General features: G+C 32.1%; 1 protein-coding gene across 3 annotated transcripts in view; it reads right to left on the bottom strand.

The window, feature by feature from the left end:
• LOC124369096 (protein MON2 homolog) overlaps positions 1-19,909 on the bottom strand; it is a 135,319-nt gene that overhangs the window by 80,758 nt on the left and 34,652 nt on the right. For all 3 annotated transcript variants that reach the window (XM_046826834.1, XM_046826833.1, XM_046826832.1), the window contains exons 9-14: positions 19,547-19,774; positions 12,426-12,607; positions 8,227-8,346; positions 6,664-6,791; positions 5,070-5,312; positions 1,663-1,875 (exon numbers count right to left, since the gene is read on the bottom strand). In XM_046826834.1, coding sequence (XP_046682790.1) covers positions 1,663-1,875; positions 5,070-5,312; positions 6,664-6,791; positions 8,227-8,346; positions 12,426-12,607; positions 19,547-19,774 — 1,114 coding nt within the window. The remainder of the gene's footprint in view (positions 1-1,662; positions 1,876-5,069; positions 5,313-6,663; positions 6,792-8,226; positions 8,347-12,425; positions 12,608-19,546; positions 19,775-19,909) is intronic.

Here is a 19,909-nt window from a genome sequence, read left to right on the forward strand (position 1 = left end):
CTTCGGATGGTCCAAACAACGGTTTATCACAGGTTTTATGAAAGTGGATAAAAACAATGACCGTAAATATTAATAGTAGCAATTTTTGGCAATATAACCTGGCCAGGGTTGATACCCTCACACTTTGGCAAATACAGTCTCATTGGTTTGAAACATTTCACACTGATATGTTTTTTAATAAACAATAACAGTATATTTTTATGAAGACCAAAATTAACTTTATTTACATAGTTTGTAATCTTAAAAATAAATAAATTATATTTAATAAGTCTAAGTTTTTTATTAGTACTAAATGTCTCTCAATAAGTTCTGTCTACAATACGCAAAAAGTTTGTGACACTTATGGGATTTGAACTCAGGTCAATCTAATTAATCATAAGTGTTACAAGGCCAGTATGCTACTGAATGAGCCACCAGACCCTACAGATAAGAGTCTACTGAAGATCAAATAAACTGCACCTTAGTCAACCAACTACCACCAAACTGTTTGTTTTTTTTCTTCTGTAAACTCTGGTTAAACAGTCATATGTTGAATTAACTAAATATTTGTTCAATCAAACTTTGTTGTACTTTGCCTGCTTATCTTTTATATGGACTATCAAAATTTTATTTAGTAATAATTTATGTTTTTTACTAACTGCAACATGTTTATGCAAGAAATTACATTCAGTAATAAATTTAGGTTATACCACAGAGCTAAATTTTGAGATGTAAATAAGTCTTTTAAAATGTATTGAAAATTCAAAACTAAAACTCAGATCTGTGAGTTTATCAAATTGATTGATAAACTCACAGAACCACTCGATATTGAACAAACTCACACTGTAATTAATAACTTTATAGAAATTAACTGTGTCAATAACTTCATTTTCAGTCAGTAATACTGTCACTGATGAATACTGTGTGCACACAACATATTCTCTTCATTAAATGTGTTTAAATTAAGTTTGTTAATCCCATTATTTAATTTTCATACAAATATAGTTAATATTTTCGTCCAAATTCAATTCAAATTGAATATATTTTAAAGGCTTTCAATTACCATAAAAGTAATCACTCTTTTCAGCCCATTAATATTATTTTACCTTCACCTCAATGTTATGAGTTTTATAATATCAACATCTAACTACCAATAAGAGATTGTGAAACTCTTACAAACCCTTACAATAAATCAGTTTTTGTAAATAATATTTAGAAAGAATATTTTGAATATATAAAACTTACTATTTTAGTGTATTTTTTTAACTTTTAAAATATTAAATGGGCAGGAATATAACTGTTTATACATTTTCACGTTATTCTCAAAATATTAATCAGCTTAGTAAGTAGTCACAAGTTAAAACAATGTGTAGTTAGTTGAACACAATCTTTAATGTTCAATAACATTTTTTTAACCATATCTGATTCAAGACATAGATTTTGACAAAAAATTCCGGATACAATGTAAAGTAAAGGGAAAGTTATGAAAGACTCAACTAATCACAGATTTTTGATACTCCAGACTGATGTCATACACAAAACTGGATTTAGATACTTGAACTATCTCACTGTCCGGTCCAGGTCTCTGAGTATTTAAAATTTTCTATTCTGACCAATTTTTAGAGACAATCCTTACATAATTTCTTTATTTATATAGGAATAGTCGATATCAGTAATCCAAACCTGATTCTCCTTGAGAGGAGGCTGGTACTTGTGTTGCAGAGCCGCCTTGACAAGATACGTGATAGCCTCGACACCCCACTCTCGCATGCGGATGTGTGGATGCTGGCAGACCTCTAGCAGGTGGTTGGTCAGAGGTCTCCACAATACCTCTACTCGCAGCAGGTTCACCAGTCCCGTCTCCAGTAGCTTAGCTACAGCAAACAATGATGGCTCCTGCACACAACACAGTTTACATTTTACTAAACTTTAATACAAATGTGCCAATAATAAGATTAAACATACAATGAAATTATATAAATTCAGAATAATCACTCAATACATTTATTAAGATAGTAGTAAATATATACGTCTTTACATTTTTAATTCCAGACACATAATAAAAGAAATGCGAGTTTTTCCATAGACCTACATAACTGTGGACCTCCATATGGCAATATAATGAAGTGCTAATATAATGTTTCCTAAATATTAAATTTTCCACTTACAAAGTCTATATTATTTTTAACCAAAAATGACCCACATTTAAGGTTTGTCCCACTTTTATAGTGCATGTTTCAATACATTTTGATTGCTTAAATGTTTTTGTCCCATTAAATCACTGTTTTCGGTCATTTTAGTTTGAGACCAACACTAAAATGCGAGGACTGTAGTGGTGGTAATGTGGCATCAGAAAAATACTGTTGTGCTGCCTCAGCCAATCACCCAGAGTCCTATTTCCACTTCTATAAGATGTAGGATAATAAAAATAAAATTTTTAAATTATAAACTTAACCATATTTTATAGATAAGATATTAATAAAAGTACAAAAATTGCAGTTAAAAGAAATAACATTGTTTGGCCACTGCAAAGCTGTTAACATCCACGAATAACAGAAGTAGACACACAGCAAAGAATAAATATAAATAATACGAACTGCAAGAAAAATATTATTTTCAGAATTACTATTATTTGTTAATTTGGTTAGCTATCTACGGTTTTTCATACACAAAGTACATCTATTTCTTGGATTTTATATTGATTTTAAATTCTCATATCTTAAGCAAAAGAAACTAAACTACAGTCAAGGCATAACTTTATGAAGAGACAAAATCTCTACTTTAGTGGTGATTATTCGAATAAGTTAATGTTTCAATAGAGCTGTTAATTGATTTAAAGATCTAACATGTTAGGTCTACAATTAACTAAACTGTAAAATACAACATCAGGATTTTAAATTTGAGACATTTTTAAGACCAGTTCTGTCTGACTGTCTTCATTGTTCAATAAACAAATGTTGTAGTCTACCATGCAAACTATTAAAACCTTACATTTGGTGTTACAGTATACATTCATGAAAGAATGAAAACATCATTTCATTTTTATTTACAAAAGAAGACTTTAAAGACCATATTCAAAGAAAACATAAAATTCTCATATAAAACTCACTTTAGAGAAAGCATTAAGATTTCTAATAATCCATCTTCAAAACTTATTTTATCGTTCTAAACAATGTGTGGGAGTGTAACTATGTGTATTCTCTAGAGGATAGCTGTTACATCTATGTGATTGCCTTGAAGTGTTTAATGTCAACCCATCGACTTTTATGCAGTAGATTTCTGAATGCACCCTGAGAGTGTTCAGAAACAGGCAATATCAATGTGTTTAGTATCGAAATAAACACCAATTTATGGATGGACATTTTCCTGTAAACTGTTTCTAAGATATCCTTGTTAATACACAAAACCACACAGCTGACGAAATCACAGCAACAACAATGTAGCGTGTTGCAACTAACCTGTTGAATCAGCAGTGTTTTGTTTATTTTGCACGTCATTTTCTAGTTTTTCATGGTAAAATGTGTGAAAATTTAAATAGTAGTAGTATTCAAGAGTTATTAGAAGACGGTATTAGTGATGTGGAGAGTTTAGGTAGTGATAACGATACAAGTGACATTCCAAATAATGTTTCATTCCAGAAGCAGAACCAGAATAAATTTTAGGCTTTTTTAATATCCAAACATTTAAGTTTTAGTGTTTTAAGTTTTTGATGTGTAAAATATCAGTATACAATTGTATATATTAAGATTCTACATGTTGTATATATTTAAGTTAAATATTTCTTATTAATAAGTGTTGAAAACAAACTTTTTACAATTATTTCATATTTTGTGCGTTTTGACTTAGGGGGTTCTCTTAAAATATAAAGGTAAGTGTTTTACCCACCCACCACCCTCTCACTCACATACTAATAGAACAAACATTTGTATATAGAACATATATTTGTAGAGTTCAATGTGTAATAGTGCTTAATTTCTATAAAAATTGTATTTTTAGAGAATGTTTTCCCAAATGCTTGCAAAACCTTCCAAATCAGTGAAATACTCCTGGTGTACACAGTGAACATTTAGAGGGTTAAATCTCAATACTTATTGACACAAAACTACTTTCTATCAAAGAAACTTATTATATTGAGTCACATTTTTTTCAATTTTTGTTAGGAAACTGAGATAGGAGAACTTAGGAAGAGTCAAATGTTTCTTTTTTACTACAAGCTAATGATGTACAAAGTATATTTTGATCTTATATTTTAACTTTTGATAAAATGTACATATGACAATAAAGTAACACATTCTAATAATTTTTATAAGGTGAGCCTTTCTTGCTAATCCAACACATCACTGATACCGTTGTGAGATATACACTGATTTAGTTAAAAAATTTAGAAATTTAGAAATTCTACAGTATATTTTTGCTATGCAATTAAATTCTAACATGCATGTTCTACAGATAATTTAATAGCACATCAAACTAGACTAAACATTAGTTTTTTTATAACCTACCATAACACAAACAATATAGATGTATGTCTAAAGGTGACATTTTGAAGGCTTGTTATTCCTTCACTATTGTAGCTGTGGTGATGGATGGCTTGGTCATAAAGAAATACATCTACATTGGATTGATTGATGGTAAGCTATGCAAAAACCTAGTTTTGAGTTATTGAAAACAACCCTGGGCTACACGTAATTAATTATAACAGCATAATTCTCATTAATGTACAACCAATTGTATTGGCAGAGAATATTTAGTTTGGCTTCTGATTATTCAGTCTCTTTATCAGGTCTGCCATCTCACATTAGACTGGCTTTAACATAATTGTAGGGCCTACTGTATTTCAAAGACTTGCTCACCTTTTTTATTTTGTAAATTAACCAAAAGGTAATGAATTAAAAATGTATTTTACAGAAAATCACAAGTTTTAACATAAGTAAACACCCGTGTAACAAAAGGATTTTTGTACACACTTTTTTATTGTAATTAAATTAAACCTTCAACGTTTTCAAAATTATTTTTCAAACCAATGGTTTAACACATTTTCAAAATATAAATCATAAGTATATATTAAATGTAAGAGCAAAGCTATTTACCCTATTGCAATAGGCTAACTCCATGGCTTCATGAGAGAGTTTGCATAAAGCATCGATGAGATGGTGTAAAGCAACATCGTTTAGAAACTGGCTGGATTCAAATAATCTGCTGAGCATCGCAGAGAGCACTGGCAGGTCAGCCATTACTGCTGTGGTGATTACAGCATTTGAATCTGTGGTACCTCTTCCGGCCTTCAGACTGCCTCCTGTTGATGGTTTCAGTCCCAAAATCCATACAAGGTGCTGAAATATATTGATAATCAGAGCGATCAAAATATAGTTATATTAACACTATTTACATGTCATTTCATATTTATTGTGATTCAAATGTGTATTACAAAAGTAAGGCAAATTTTTAAAGTAAATTTGATCTAAAATATCCAATTTTAAACACCCCAAGATTTGGTTAGTACTGTTGGAAGTGATCGGGATCCAAATTTTCGGGATATCTAGAAATTATTTGTTTTACACTATATGTGTTAGATTATGTTTTCAAACAAATTAATAAATATTCTGGGAAATATCTAACTGAACCCATAGCACTCAATATAAATCAATGTTCTATTGGTGCCAGTAAACAGTCACTAATCAAGTTGCTAATTAAAAAATATTCACAAAGTGCTTTAATGGTTTATCTAGAAACTTTTAGAAGCAATGGGCTTTGATACTCAAAAGTCATACTTTGTTCTAAGGTTGGTTAAGTTTACTCATTTACACACCTTACTTTTTATTTTTGGAGAAGAAAAATATACTACATTCTTTCGAGTAATTAAGCATTCTGGTTCTGTAATTACTTCAGATAACTCACATTACTCATATGAACAATAAGAGCATATTCCAGATGACATCTGAAGTAACAATTAAATAATTATGAGATTTTACTAATTTTCTCTTAAAACTAATGTGTTCTAATGATTAAATTTGTTGATTTAACTAGGCTATACCTACACTACAAGATTTATTTTGAAAACAAAACTAATTGAAGATCTTTGATAAATTAATGTATAGTGTAATATGTTGTGCTTCCATAAAATATTTTCTGTAATTAAAGATATTTACTGCACATTATCTCAGATTATTAGTTTAAGTCTTAACTGTATTTACTGCACATTATTTCAGATTGTTAGTAATAGTCTTAACTATTTTCTTGTCAATGAAAATAATTTTAAATTGATAATAAAACAAAAATTCTCTGCAAAATGTATCAACTGCACTTTTATATGCACACAAAATAATCTTCAACAAGATTCTTGATTCAGTCATGTTTGATTCTTATGGTTACACGGTTTTAACCATAATAACTTCACTAACATACTTTAGAAAGTTAAGTAAAAGGAAAAACTATTTACTCTTTCAAAAGACTTATTCTTTTCAAAGTGTAAGATTTCCTCTGAAAACTACACACCCATGTAGAAAAATGTAATAGTTTCATAATTGATTAAAAACATTTTCATAAAAATATCCAAATAAATAAAAATGCTATAGAAAAATTCTTCTACAAAATGCTAGTGAAGAATTAAAAACTTCCTGGAATTGGCCAAACAAAACAACATTCATGTTTTAATGCATTTGTCAAACAAAGATATGGTTATACCTGTAGTGTGGTGAGAACAAGATGCCAGGATGTGCCTAGGATGCTACCATGACAATGAGCCAAGCTCAACAGAGCTCTCATACACTGCAAATTCTTGGCAGTTAACATCACAGGTCCCTGATGAGCTCCTTCAAGAAAAAGACTCCAATAACATATTGAAAAAATGCTGTACGAAAATTATATAAATTTAATCAAAATTTGTAATTGTGCCAGATAAAAAAAATGTCTGGATTCACAATTTTATGTCAAATTCGAATACAGGCCTGACTTTTATCTGCAGTTATATTTCATAGGTCTAGTTCAACCCAAACATGCCTATTTATTTTATTGTTTTAAAATTTTTTGCTACATAAAACAGAGAGTCCATTAAAATTTATTTATAAGTAAATAAGTTATTGAAAACTTGCACTTTATGGATTTATCTTAGTTTTATTAATCTTCCAAAACTAGCATGTTTTATTCAAACACACCAAGTAATACCTCTTGAACTTCGTTATCCCCCAAGTAGTCCATCCATTATTATTGTTTATTAATAATAAATAAAGTATTTTGCTCTAACAATCATGAAACAACCACAAATAAAGTTAACCTTATTCAAAAAGAATCGACAGTTAGTTAACTGCTGATAATAAAAATAACAATATTAGAATGATATCCTTGCTCAGATACCATCAGCTGACTTTTGTGATACGTAACTACATTGGCTTGAGCTATCAAAAACCAACACAGGGCTCAAATAAAAGTTAACTCTTTGTGCTTGTTTATCAACTTATGTGATTGTTCCTCAGCTTGCGGGGCAACTCTCAATGGCTCTCATTATTTTTCTAATTCACCTCCTCAGGCCACTATGTGTGGCCCACTGCATTGTGCACTTATAAAATCAAACCTCCAGTCATGGCTGAAATCTCTCAGCCGAATAAGCAACTAAGTAAACATTTAACTACTTGCAGCACATACACAAACATTGCTTAGAGTGTTGATTTAACCGAGTGTCAGTGCCACTGTAGCTACTATAATGCTTCCTATGAATTTATTGAAATAATAGTGTATTTCATGAAGCCAAAAACTACAATAAGGAAATTAGTTCATATTCTGTTGATATTAGAGACCTACTTGAGACTGATTGTGTTTTTATTTTGCAAAATATACTTCCAAATTAGGTAAAACCATAGCTTAAATTACATACTACTTGGGACATCTACATGATAAGAATAAATAACCAATAAAAAAAATTAAGTTTATAGCTAGTAAACATTTTAAGAGTTTGAGAATTGCATTTAAATCACAGCCATTTAAAGGGTTGAAGTTCAACTACTGCCATTTAAATATGAGCCGAAGTGACGTACTTGGTTACGCATTTGCAAATTGCCGAATACAGTCGGCCACTACGCATGGCCTGGCAAGCTGAGAGAACACTACCTGAGATTTCATTCACTGAGCAAGAGGTTGATCAGTCAAGGCCTTAGTGGCCTTATGAGTACAAAGACTTAATCCCCTTATTGCTGTAAATAAATTATAACTGTATTTTTTCTTAAATTAACTATTTCTTCATATGCAACTTACCAAGAGGTAGAGATGTTGTAGGTAGAGGGGTTCCCACTGCAACCACTTGCTGTTTGTAGTCCATCTCGTTGCCGTACATCCCCATGTTGTATTGCATGTTCATATCTGGTGATCCTGAGTCTGAAAATAAGTATTGGAAATTGTCTTATGTGAATGTAATTCGTTCGTAATTCGTTTATTGAAGAAATGCTTACATTACAGGCATTTGCCCAATTACAATGAAGCATTAAAGTAATACTAAATATATTAAATAGAGGATAAATACTAAAAATAACAATTTAAAAGTTCATCTTCATGCGCTCTTAAAACAATGACAAACAAGTATAGTTTACAGCTGAGAAGTATAACATTTAAATTAACAACAAGCAATGTAATAAAATGTGTATGGATGATGTAAAATAATAAATAGTAATAGTTGACAAATAACGATAGATATCTGTAACAAATAAATAAGTAACAACAACAATAACAAGACAATAACAAGACAATATATAACAGTTAAATAACGATAATACAAAAACCAAACTAATTAACACTGAGTGAAATAAATCAATGTGAATAAAATAAATAATGTAAATAAAATAAAGTAAATAAATGAATGTGAATAAATCAATAGCATTGCAATGCCAATGGCTAATAAACAAACAGCATAACATTTTCATTACAACAAAAGGTGATTTAAATTGTAAAGAAATTGGTTTCCAGTTCACCACTAGGCCTACCTGGTCACATTTTAATCACAGTGAACCATTAAAAATTAGATAAGGAAGAATCAAAAAGACGTAAGTTGCTGATATCATCAGAGAGTTGTGTAATAGTTGCAGTGACTAAACCTTTACAACTGGCTATTTCATCATACTATACTATACATTAACATTGAAAACATCTTTATTCTCATAATATTTAAAATTGGATACATGACAACATTTGTCTGAGAATTTATCCGCGCACCACTTACTGTGTACCGAATATACACCCAAGTATGGTCTATAAGTCAGGTGTGTAAGGTTTGTACAATCATATATACCTTACTACTCCTTTACTATATCCTCTATTTTCCTTATATTACACTCATTCATGACTACCGCATATAGTAACACCTCAGTTCATACACACAAACCTTTCTTCAAGTGATTTGAAATGGCTTTTTAGTATAAAATTTTAGATAGTTGTAAACATAAACCTAGAAAGGATAATTTAGTATGAGTACACTAACAAATTGTTCAGTACTATAATATTTTATAGTAAATTTGTACTTTATTTTCATTCTTCTTTAAATTTTTAAAATTGATATGACCGCTGTATTTTATTTTGTTACTAAAAAGTGTATACAATTTTACCTGAAATTAGCAGAAAAGTAGCAAACTATAAATTAATTAAACTTGAGGAATGTTTAATATGCATACGCATGTAGGATAGTATTAAAAAGGACAATATTTTGAAAAAGTTTGAAGCAAGTTTATATTTTTTTTTAAACCAAGGATTCAAGTTTGTATGAAATAATTAATATTTGTCTTATTGTTAATACTCTTTTATCAATGAAATAAAATGATTGGATTACACAAGGTATACACTATTGTTGCTCATTTCGCCAACACGGTATATCGCAGGGGTTCTAAACCTCTCAGGCTTTGTGCCTCCCTTAGTACAATGACATTTGGTCACATCTCCCCTCTATCAACATCACCTTATTTAGTCAACACTAGTAGTAAAATTTAATTTTGTAGGTCAGGGTATACATGATGACAGTGAAAATTGTGTACATGTTGACAATATTTGTAAGAAACTTGCAAGGGTAACTTATTTGCTAAGAAAACTCAAATTTTGTGTAAGTTTGGACACACTTGTGCTGACCTATTATGGACTGTTCCACAGTCACCTGTGTTATGGTATTCGTTTGTGGGGCAACTCAGGTGCTGCAAAAAAGAGTATTTGTTTGGCAAAAAAAGGCCATTAGAACAATTGCAGGCTTACCTACCCAGGCATCTTGTAGAAATAGTTTTGCTGGGCTCCATATTTTGACCTTGGCCTGTATTTATATTTTTCAAAATGTGGTCCATGTAAAGGAAAACTTGAATATGTTTGAGACTCACAGTAATATCCACGGCCATGACACCAGAAGTAAAGATAATCTAATCACACCCAATGTTAGGCTTGATAAATCTTATAAGAGTCACTACTATCAGCAGCTCAAACTTTATAATAAGCTCCCCACTACCTTAAAAAACTTGCCATTATCAAGGTTCAAACCAACATTGTGTGACTGGTTAAAGAAAAAGGAATTTTACACCATTGAAGAGTATTTGGCCTGTGATGATTTTGAGGGGATAAATGTAAATAGTTAGGGCTTAGTTCTGTTAAAAGTTTTATTTTGTTAAGTTTTGTAATTTTAAGCTATGTTGTTCTCATTTTGAACTCAGAACTAAGTGAAAAGATTGTACACCCTGTCCTTCTATTGGTTGAATATTATTAAGTGCAAATGTTTTGTACTTTGTATTAGGCAACTTGACTGTATAGTATAGAGAAACTGACGAGACCTATTGTAATTGTCTGTGTAATTGCCTAATAGTCAATAAAGATTCTTGATTCTTGAATTTTTAATTATATGTTTGTCTCGTTTTAATAGCTGTTATATGTCTTTGTTGTTATTTTTAAATTTTATTTTAGTATTAGTATTTTAATCAAAAATCCCTTTGTTGTCTTGTCTAAATGTGTATTTGTAGAACAAAGTTTATAATATATTTTAATTATGCCATTGTTATTTTGTAATATTTTATTGTTAATTTGTTATTATATTGTATGTTAAACAATATATAACTGTAATTGTTAGTGAGTATGAACAGAGTAATTATAAGCCTATGACTTTGTCAATTACACAGTTTGTGTTTAAAGACAATAAAAACTTCTTGATTCTTGATTCTTGATCTGATTTGCATGTTTTAAATGAAATATTTGATACATTTTTTATAAAACGTTAATATTACCTCAAATACCTTTTTGAACATATTCTTTTCCTACACTTACTGCCGCTAGTAAGTTTTTTTAATAAATCAATGAAACAGAACTAAAAAAATATGATTTTATAAAATCTATAAAAAGTAGTTAATAACACTATTTATATCATTTGTAACTTAGTGAGAGGGTTTCCGATTTTTTTTTTTTTTTTACAATTTGTTAAATATCTAGTTGTAACTGTGACAAAGCACATTACATGTAACTTCAATGTCCAGTCTTCCTCGAGTTTGACTTTAGATAAGCCAATGTTAAAAATCCAGACTCACAAAAGTATGTGTATGAATGAACTTTATAGCTTCCAAAGCAACTTGTGGATAAACAGTAAGATAACTGAACCAAAGGTCTTTAACACCCATGTTTTTACATTCTGCCAGTGATTGAGAATGACATTTTATGTCAATTTCCTGTTCCTAAATGTGGTCAGGAAGTACGCTGACATTGACTGTACGTGGATCTCTTGTCAACTTAAATTACCAGCTTTCTGTCTTAACATCTATAAAATCCTGTCTAATTTGTATTTTAAAATTATACCAAATGCTGTGTTACAAAAGTGCTTAAATTTGTTCATTAATTGCAGCGGTAGATGTATATTCCATCTACCATCCATGGCTTTCTTGTTTTCCATTTGAAAACCTCCAGTAGAATGGGTTTCAAACGTCTAGATCACATAGCATCATTACTCAAAACAACATTGCAAAAAGCGCACTGAGGTAAATTACCCTTGTTATCAATAAAAATGAATCCATGTTTACTAAATCTTTATACAGTCCTTTCTTTTGCAGTGATTTGACCATTTTTAGGCCTACTACAACTACATACTACTTATCTATTCTACTTTTTATGTTTACTGGTCCCACAAACTGCAGTACACTACTAACAAACTATTCAAGCATCAAGAATCACACAATAAACAAACTGACACGTAAACATTACAGGAATTGCTTGCAAGTCGTGCTCCCCAACACTTTCCTCTTCTTCTAATGCAATGACACCTCCCTTGAAAATCTTCTATGTCTCCCAAGGGGGGTGCTGCTGTATATATACATTTGGTAATATAGTATTTTAATAAATGATTAAGTCTCTCATTAAACGAATATTGAGTCAAATGTTACATCTCAAATTTCCTCAATATCCCCCTTCTCTACGATATGACATGAAATAAAATAAAATCAAAATTTACATACTGCGATAACCAACACCCAGATGGACTGCATTGAGCACAGTGAGTGTGTAGTGGGGAGGTAGAGAAGCCTTGCAGATAGCAGTGATGAAGGCATCACGAGGGGTCTGTAGCTCGAGCCGGCCACAAATGCTAGCAAAAGTTTGGATTGCTTTCAACACATTTTCTGAGGTTGTTTCATCCGTACTGTAACATTTATTATTACAAGCATTAAAAACACTCCTTTTTACTTCAATAACCTGGAACTTAAAATATACATGGATAAATAATTATATATTTATATGGGATCAATAATTAATTGTAAATGTTTAAAATACTTATCTAAAACATAAGTATTTAAAACAAATAATAAAGTCAAATAAACATCTACTAATGTACTTTTGTGGTATGTTGTTTAAATTGTAATGTTTTAAATGATAGTAAACTCTAATGTAACTACTATGATTAGGTAATCCTTTGTTTATTTAATTTTCCTAACCTAATACAAATTGACAGGCAATTACATTAAGGCAATTCACTTTATTCCAACAGTCTAGTACTACTATTTAATATAATAATAATCTATTAAATAGTACATCATAAAAATAAATAAATAACACAATATGTACAAGTAGCATCAATAGCAAATAAGTGTTGGATAGATAAAATATATCAATAACAAATAAATACAAGTCACTCTGCAAGTTTTGAGATACTGGCAGACAGTACATACTACAATAATCTTATCATTATTATCATATTGTCGAAGCGACAGTCAGTATCTGACAACAACTTGGATTCATCAATGTACTTCTGTCGTCTATCGAGTCATGTTATCAAGAGTTAATTATTGGGTAGAGGTAAAAGTAATTATTAGACCTTACAAACATAGCACAACACTAAAATGTTACATGTTGGACTTGAAATTTTAAATGTTATGTTATTAACCATAACTCAATTAGGCACATAATAATATCCTGTTGAAGTTTATTAGCATCCAGACAGTTTTGTTTTTCTCTAAGGACGAGACACTGAGAAATAGCATTTAGTCCTAAATGATGTGCTGCTTCCGGAGTGACAATATATTATGGATGTGTAAGATTGGGAGTAGACGTAGCCTCCTATCGAGATTAATGAGGAAGGATTTTACGCATTGAATTGAATTGGAGTTTATTCTAACAATTTACAATGAGAAATTTTACAAAACAAACTGAAATCACTAATATTTCTACAATTATACAAATAAAATAAAATTAATTGTATTATAACTTTGACTGTCATGGCTGTTATATTAATCTCAGTCATGTCTCATTGAAAATGGAGAAACCAGCTGTGTACGAGCCTCTCCAACAGGCAGGGAGGCATGTCCTTAGGTCTAGGCTAGCAACTGCCTTTAACACTTAGGAAGCCCCAGTAACTCCAACATTTATCTCCCGCAGTAGATTAGACCTGCCGATCTACCCTTGTAACCCATCATCTCAACTTTTGTGGCTATTGACGTGCCACTCCTGGACATCCATAACACTGCCCAGATTTAAGTGGCACATGGGTTTTTGCTGTACCCAGTGTAGGTTCAACTAGAAGGTATAAACTAGCCAAAAGTGAACCCTCCTGAATATCCGTACAGTTCAATATATAACAACATAGTAATAATTTTAAACCATTTATAAATAATAGAATTCTGCCAAACCCACATACTCACACAAGTCATTTATCATGACTGTGAATAACATTGCCGTAAGTTCAATCCTTGTGGTACACCAGACTACAGTGTAAAAGATGACAAAGTTTAGTATAACATAAAAATTGCTTCTCGTTAATTAAGTAAGCAATTGAACTAAGTTGCTTGAAAGCTCATAAGAATGTAGTTTTTCAATAATATAACATGTCTAACTTTGTCAAAGGCCTTGGTCAGGTCAAGGCATATTGCATCAGTCTGGGTCATCGAAAATATGAGGAGACATAGTTTGTAAATTTTAAAAATTTATATTTAGAGCTAGGCACATTGTCCTTTTCTTTGTTTAAAGTTTGTGAATGACGATAGAAGGTTTGAATGAATAATAGGGTTCCGGGTTACATGTTACAAAATGTATAGCAAAACGTTTCAAGGATTGAAGCACTGCTCAGATATCTCTGTCAAAATTACTTGAAAAGCTTCAGACCGGTGCCGCAATAGATCCCACCACTGAGTACTCAGCCCCTCTATTGCACCTTGTTCGAGTTGCGAATCAATCGGTATATACCTGTAGCTATTTGTATTCCGAAAACTGAGTGTCTATAGATTCAAGTGCAATTGTTTTTAGCTCGATGATTCTCTCTATGATTCACAATTCAATTTAATTTGCTGCTTTAAAAAATTGGGGTTAGTCTGGTTATTTTCCAAATATTCAGGATATATGTTTGTTTTTACTTTTAATTTAAAAATAGTAGGAAGAATTTTACCAGAATATCCTAATAACACTTGTGTCCAATAATCTGAATACAGGGTGCAATTGATAAGTAATAAGACTTTCCGTGTGCAATATCTGGCAAGTGGACAAAAAAAAACGGGTGGAGGGGGAAAATATACCTTGGACCTTCCCCTTCCATGGGAGACCACTCCCAGTTTGCTGGCAATAGCGGTTGAGTCAACTTCGCTTTGTGCGTGAAAGCTGTTTTGGCAGTCGGTTCCAATTTGACAGTGGCGAAAATGCAGCGATTGTTGGAACAGTGTTACGCAATAGAAATTTGCATACCGCTCAACAAAACTTTTACCAAAACCCATGTGTTACTCAAAGAGGCTTACAGGGACCAAGTTTTGTCCAGGGCCCAGGTAAATGTATGGCACAGGGCGTTCAAGGAAGGCCGAGAGGATGCCGAAGACAAACAGCGGCCCAGGAGGCCTTCGATGACGCAAACAGAAGGAAGACGTGAGCCGGGTTCATGAATTTTGTAACATTGACCGTCAATTAGTCTTTGTGAGATTAGTGAGGAGTTAAATTTAACTTAATACAATATGCAGGAAATCGTAACCGAAAAACTGGCGATGCAGAAAGTGTGTGCGAATATGGTCCCGAAGGTTTCGACTGATGAGCAAAAGCAAGCGCGTTTTAACATTCTCGTGAAGTGTTGGAAAGTGACGAACAGAATGACACCTTGGACAGCACTATCACTGGTGATGAAACGTGGTGTTTCGAGTACGATCCAGAGAGAATGAAACAGAGTGCGGAGTGGCACATGAACTCGTCACCACTACCCAAGAAGGCGCGCATGTTGAACTCCAACGTTAAAACCATGCTCGTGTTTTTCGACTCTCGAGGCATTGTCCTAAGGAGTTCGTACCTCAAGGAAGCACTGTGAACACGGCCTTTAACAAGGAAGTGTTCCTTCGACTCAAAAAACGTGTTGCCCGGTGTCAGCCCAATATGGTCAACAATTGGACTCTCCATCACGACAATGACCAGCGCACACTGCATTTCTCTGCACCTCTCTACTGGCCAAGATGGGGGTTCCGGTGTTACCCTCCCTACAGCCCAGACGTGTCCCCCCCCCCGGACTTCTTCTTATTCTGGCTCGTTAAAAGGAAGTTGAAGGGAAGGTGTTTTAACTCCATCGGTCCAAAAAGCTGTAACGGACGAGCTCAAGGCGATCCCGAAGGATGAGTTTAAAACATGTTTCCAGCAGTGGAAGAACCGCTACCAGCGGTGTATTGACACACAAGGCTCCTATTTTGAGGAGTATTAGTTGTATGATCCAAAAAGTTCAATAAAACTGCCTAAAAAATCTTATTAGTTTTCAATTGCACCCTGTATTGAAGTTATGAATATGGACCCAATGTTGGTTATGACTTGGTTGGTTTATAAGTCTCCTAATAGCAAGTTGGATGTACCACTCAAAGACCCGGTCCATGGACAGACAAGACACATTGTTCATAGAAGGCACCGCTATAGCCTCCTCTGCTACTCTATAGTGCTAAACTGAAATACTGTTTGAAAGTATTACCTATATCTTTTCAGTCATTATTTTCTTGTTTACAAAATTCCAAAAACTTTTCACCATCAGAAGAAATTATGTTTTCAAAGTTATGAATCAAGTTGCTACATGACACTTTAATTTCTCTCTTTACTGCCGATTTCAGGCCTCAAAACCTCTCTAATCCCTCTTACAAATTTTTTTTGTACTTTCTGTGAAACTTTTTTAATAATTGTACGTTCATAAAAAATGGTTTTCGTAACCCGAAAGGATATTTAGCATGCACATTCTTATGATATGAGTGTAAAATTTTAGAAATAGGTTATTTGGATTGTGTTTTCAGTACTACTCCCCCAACTTCCAATTAAGTATTATTAAAACTTGATTAAGATGGCATACAAAATAATGTTCCAGTGTACACTGTACAAATTTGTTGCACAATAACAATTACACAATTTTTTAAATGCAGGTGAAATTTGATTGTAGGTGATTGACAGAGGGATTAGAAACAAAGGTTTCTAAACAGAATATACAAGATAACTATAAATCATGATAGTAATACTTCAAAAATAACTTAATTGACTTATTCATTGATCAAATTCAGATTGGCTACATAAACGTAGCCCTCATAAAACTTAATGAAAATATAACAGACAAACTGAAAGAAGGTTATTTCAGTTGTGGCTAGTTTATATCTAGACTTCAGCAAGGCCTTTTGCCAAAATCATGACAGCTACATAGCTTGCAAACAGAAGGTGCACGTTAAAAGTCTTTTTCATAGCACTCTGAAGCTAACACAATCAACACTAATACCTTAGGGTTCAGTTTTTGACCCAATCTTATTCCTGGTGTTAACAAGTGATCTATAAACCAATTTACAGATAACTGCCAGACTGTCATGTTTGCTGATGATAGTATCATAACAGTAGTAGAAAAATCAAATGACCAACTGAACATTTAGATAACATTTAAAACCTACATTGCCTTTAATGTGACTAAACAATGTTGCTATTGAAATGACATAGAAATGAGCAGTAAAAGACTTTGCAGGTGGTCTGTAGCATCTGGTTCTTCTATACCTGAACAGAAGAAAAAATAAAAACAGAAAGTACCTTAAATTTATGATAGTTGGTATCATATTGACCAAGCTTAGCTCAAGAACATCTATAGCATCAATATCTGCAGTATCATCAGACAAACTAAGCAAACCAGCCAAAATGAATATTTTGCACTTTTTTAATCCCAAGATATAGTTAAACATTATAGGATAGGGCAGAGTCAAATCTGGAAAGAGTTCTCTTTTAACAAAACAGAGCACTTGCCTTGCAGGATTAAACTACCAAGACAGTAAAGTTGTCGAGAAGCCTTGTAAGAAGAAAACATAAACAGAATAGCAATGTAAGTTGGAGAAGTAATCATGTATTAAGTTAAAACAGCAGGCAGAAAGATCTGTACAAACACAATACTAGAAACAGAATTTGCATAGTTAACTCATCAACTAAGGCTTTATGAAAAGAAGCTTAGCTACAAGGAGTTTTGTTTTACAACAATAAGCTAGGACACCTCAAGAAGATAACTGGACTGTGGCTGAGTAGATAACTGACCACATGGTTGGAAGTTGTCTAATCAGAGAAAGAAGACATTGTTGAAGAGATTTGTTGACTAACCAAAATAACATGATTAATTTACAAGCACTAATTACATACACTGTGTCCATATCATAAACATTTATTTTGTCATAAAGTGTTCATTTTTTGTTTTGTACTCTATGAATTTGAAAAGTAACAATCTGAATCTAACACCTTAAAGGTATAAAAAATTGTAGAATTTGTCTTTCATTAGGAGGAAAGCCTTTCATTTGGTACTCACATGAGAATCATAATAACTTTGTTCTGATAACTAGCACCTGGTTTATTTGTACTTTGGCTGGCATAGAATAAATATTATGTAGTTTCTATTTTGGAGTAGGGGTTTGGCCACTGGATGAGTTGGTATGAAAAGGAGTTTTAAATTTCTGAATTTAAAAAATCATTTATTACTTCTGGTATGTGAACAAGGACTCTGAGATTGTATTTTCCTTGTAAAATTTAGATTTTATCACTATTTTGTTAAAAGACCTCACTTGGCTATTTTTTACACTTAACTCTCTAGAGTTATACTCCACAACAAGAGAGTATAAACTCTACCTACTCTCTCTTTCTCTCTCTCTCTCTCTCACTCTCTCTCTCTAGTTAGAGTTATGTTGTTAATGGATTAGATGGCCAGTTAAATGGTCAGTGCAGTATAGATGAATGAATGTCTTGTTAAAAAGATATTTGAAACATACAATAATTCCTGAGCCACATCAATGGTCTCTATACATGTATCCATTGCATTTTAACTCAAAATTAAAATTTATTGTTGGATAACTTAAATTGCCTAAATAAAAAAAAAGTTTTAGCAAGAATGTGGTTTGTGGACTTCATTTAAGATCTAAACTGTAAATAGTAAAAACTTACTCAAAAGCTGTAAATGGCATGTAATCATGATATTTAATTAGAAAACAGTATTTAAATTAAAGATTAAAATATTTAAAAGTTACCCAAACTAATTTGATCAAAATTGGACCTCCATCCACCCTAGCTAAGTGCATTGACAGACAAACTTGCACATACCATTTCACATGTGTGCGCGCACATACACACACAAATTTTCAGAAAACTCATTTATATAAACTGTTGTACAACAAAAATGTTGTTTTATAAAAACCCAGAATGTAATTTTCAGCGTGGTGATAGTCCTGTTTCTATATACAAATTGTTTTCAAAAATGCCCCTTCAATTAACTTTAAAATAATCTGGTAGAAATATCAACCTTGGGAATTTGTTTAAGTATTAGAGATAACACTAACTTACAGGTTAAACTTTTAGCAGTAAAGCCTGGGTCCCCACTACTTAAACATTTTTGATTTAGCAGCTTCTGTTTTTGTACATACTTGTAAATTAAATTAAAAATAAACTATTTATAACAAATCAATATAATAGTTTCTAATATATGTATAAAGAAAATAATACAAAACAGAAATATTAGAACCAAAAAACTACAAACACCTTGCTACATTCTGAACACACGGAACACTATATTTACAAACCACAATTAAGATTTATGTTAAAACTAACTAAAACTGCATGTAAAGGGGCCTCAGCTACAAAATACCTGGCATCTATCAGAGGACTAAGGGCTGCTAGCAGTCCACACCAGCTTGAATTGATGAGTTGAGTGTTGAGCCGATTATCATTGTTATCACTGCTCCCCGGGCTGCCCTCTACACTGTTGACAAGCATGGAGATACTGCGGATAATGTCCAGCAAGCAAGCATAGGCCACAGAGATTCCGTATCCATCTGGGATTGTGGGCGGTTCTACCTTATCCATCATTTCCAGGCTGTCACAAATGAGACAATATATGAATTTAATGTCAATAAAATACCATATTTACTGTAGTAACACACATATAATTATTTCTCTTGTAACGAAGACAGTAAATTTTATCACTATAATTAAAACAATAATTTCTTTC

The sequence above is a fragment of the Homalodisca vitripennis genome, chromosome X, assembly GCF_021130785.1.
Source record: "Homalodisca vitripennis isolate AUS2020 chromosome X, UT_GWSS_2.1, whole genome shotgun sequence".
In the NCBI taxonomy this organism is placed as follows: domain Eukaryota; kingdom Metazoa; phylum Arthropoda; class Insecta; order Hemiptera; family Cicadellidae; genus Homalodisca; species Homalodisca vitripennis.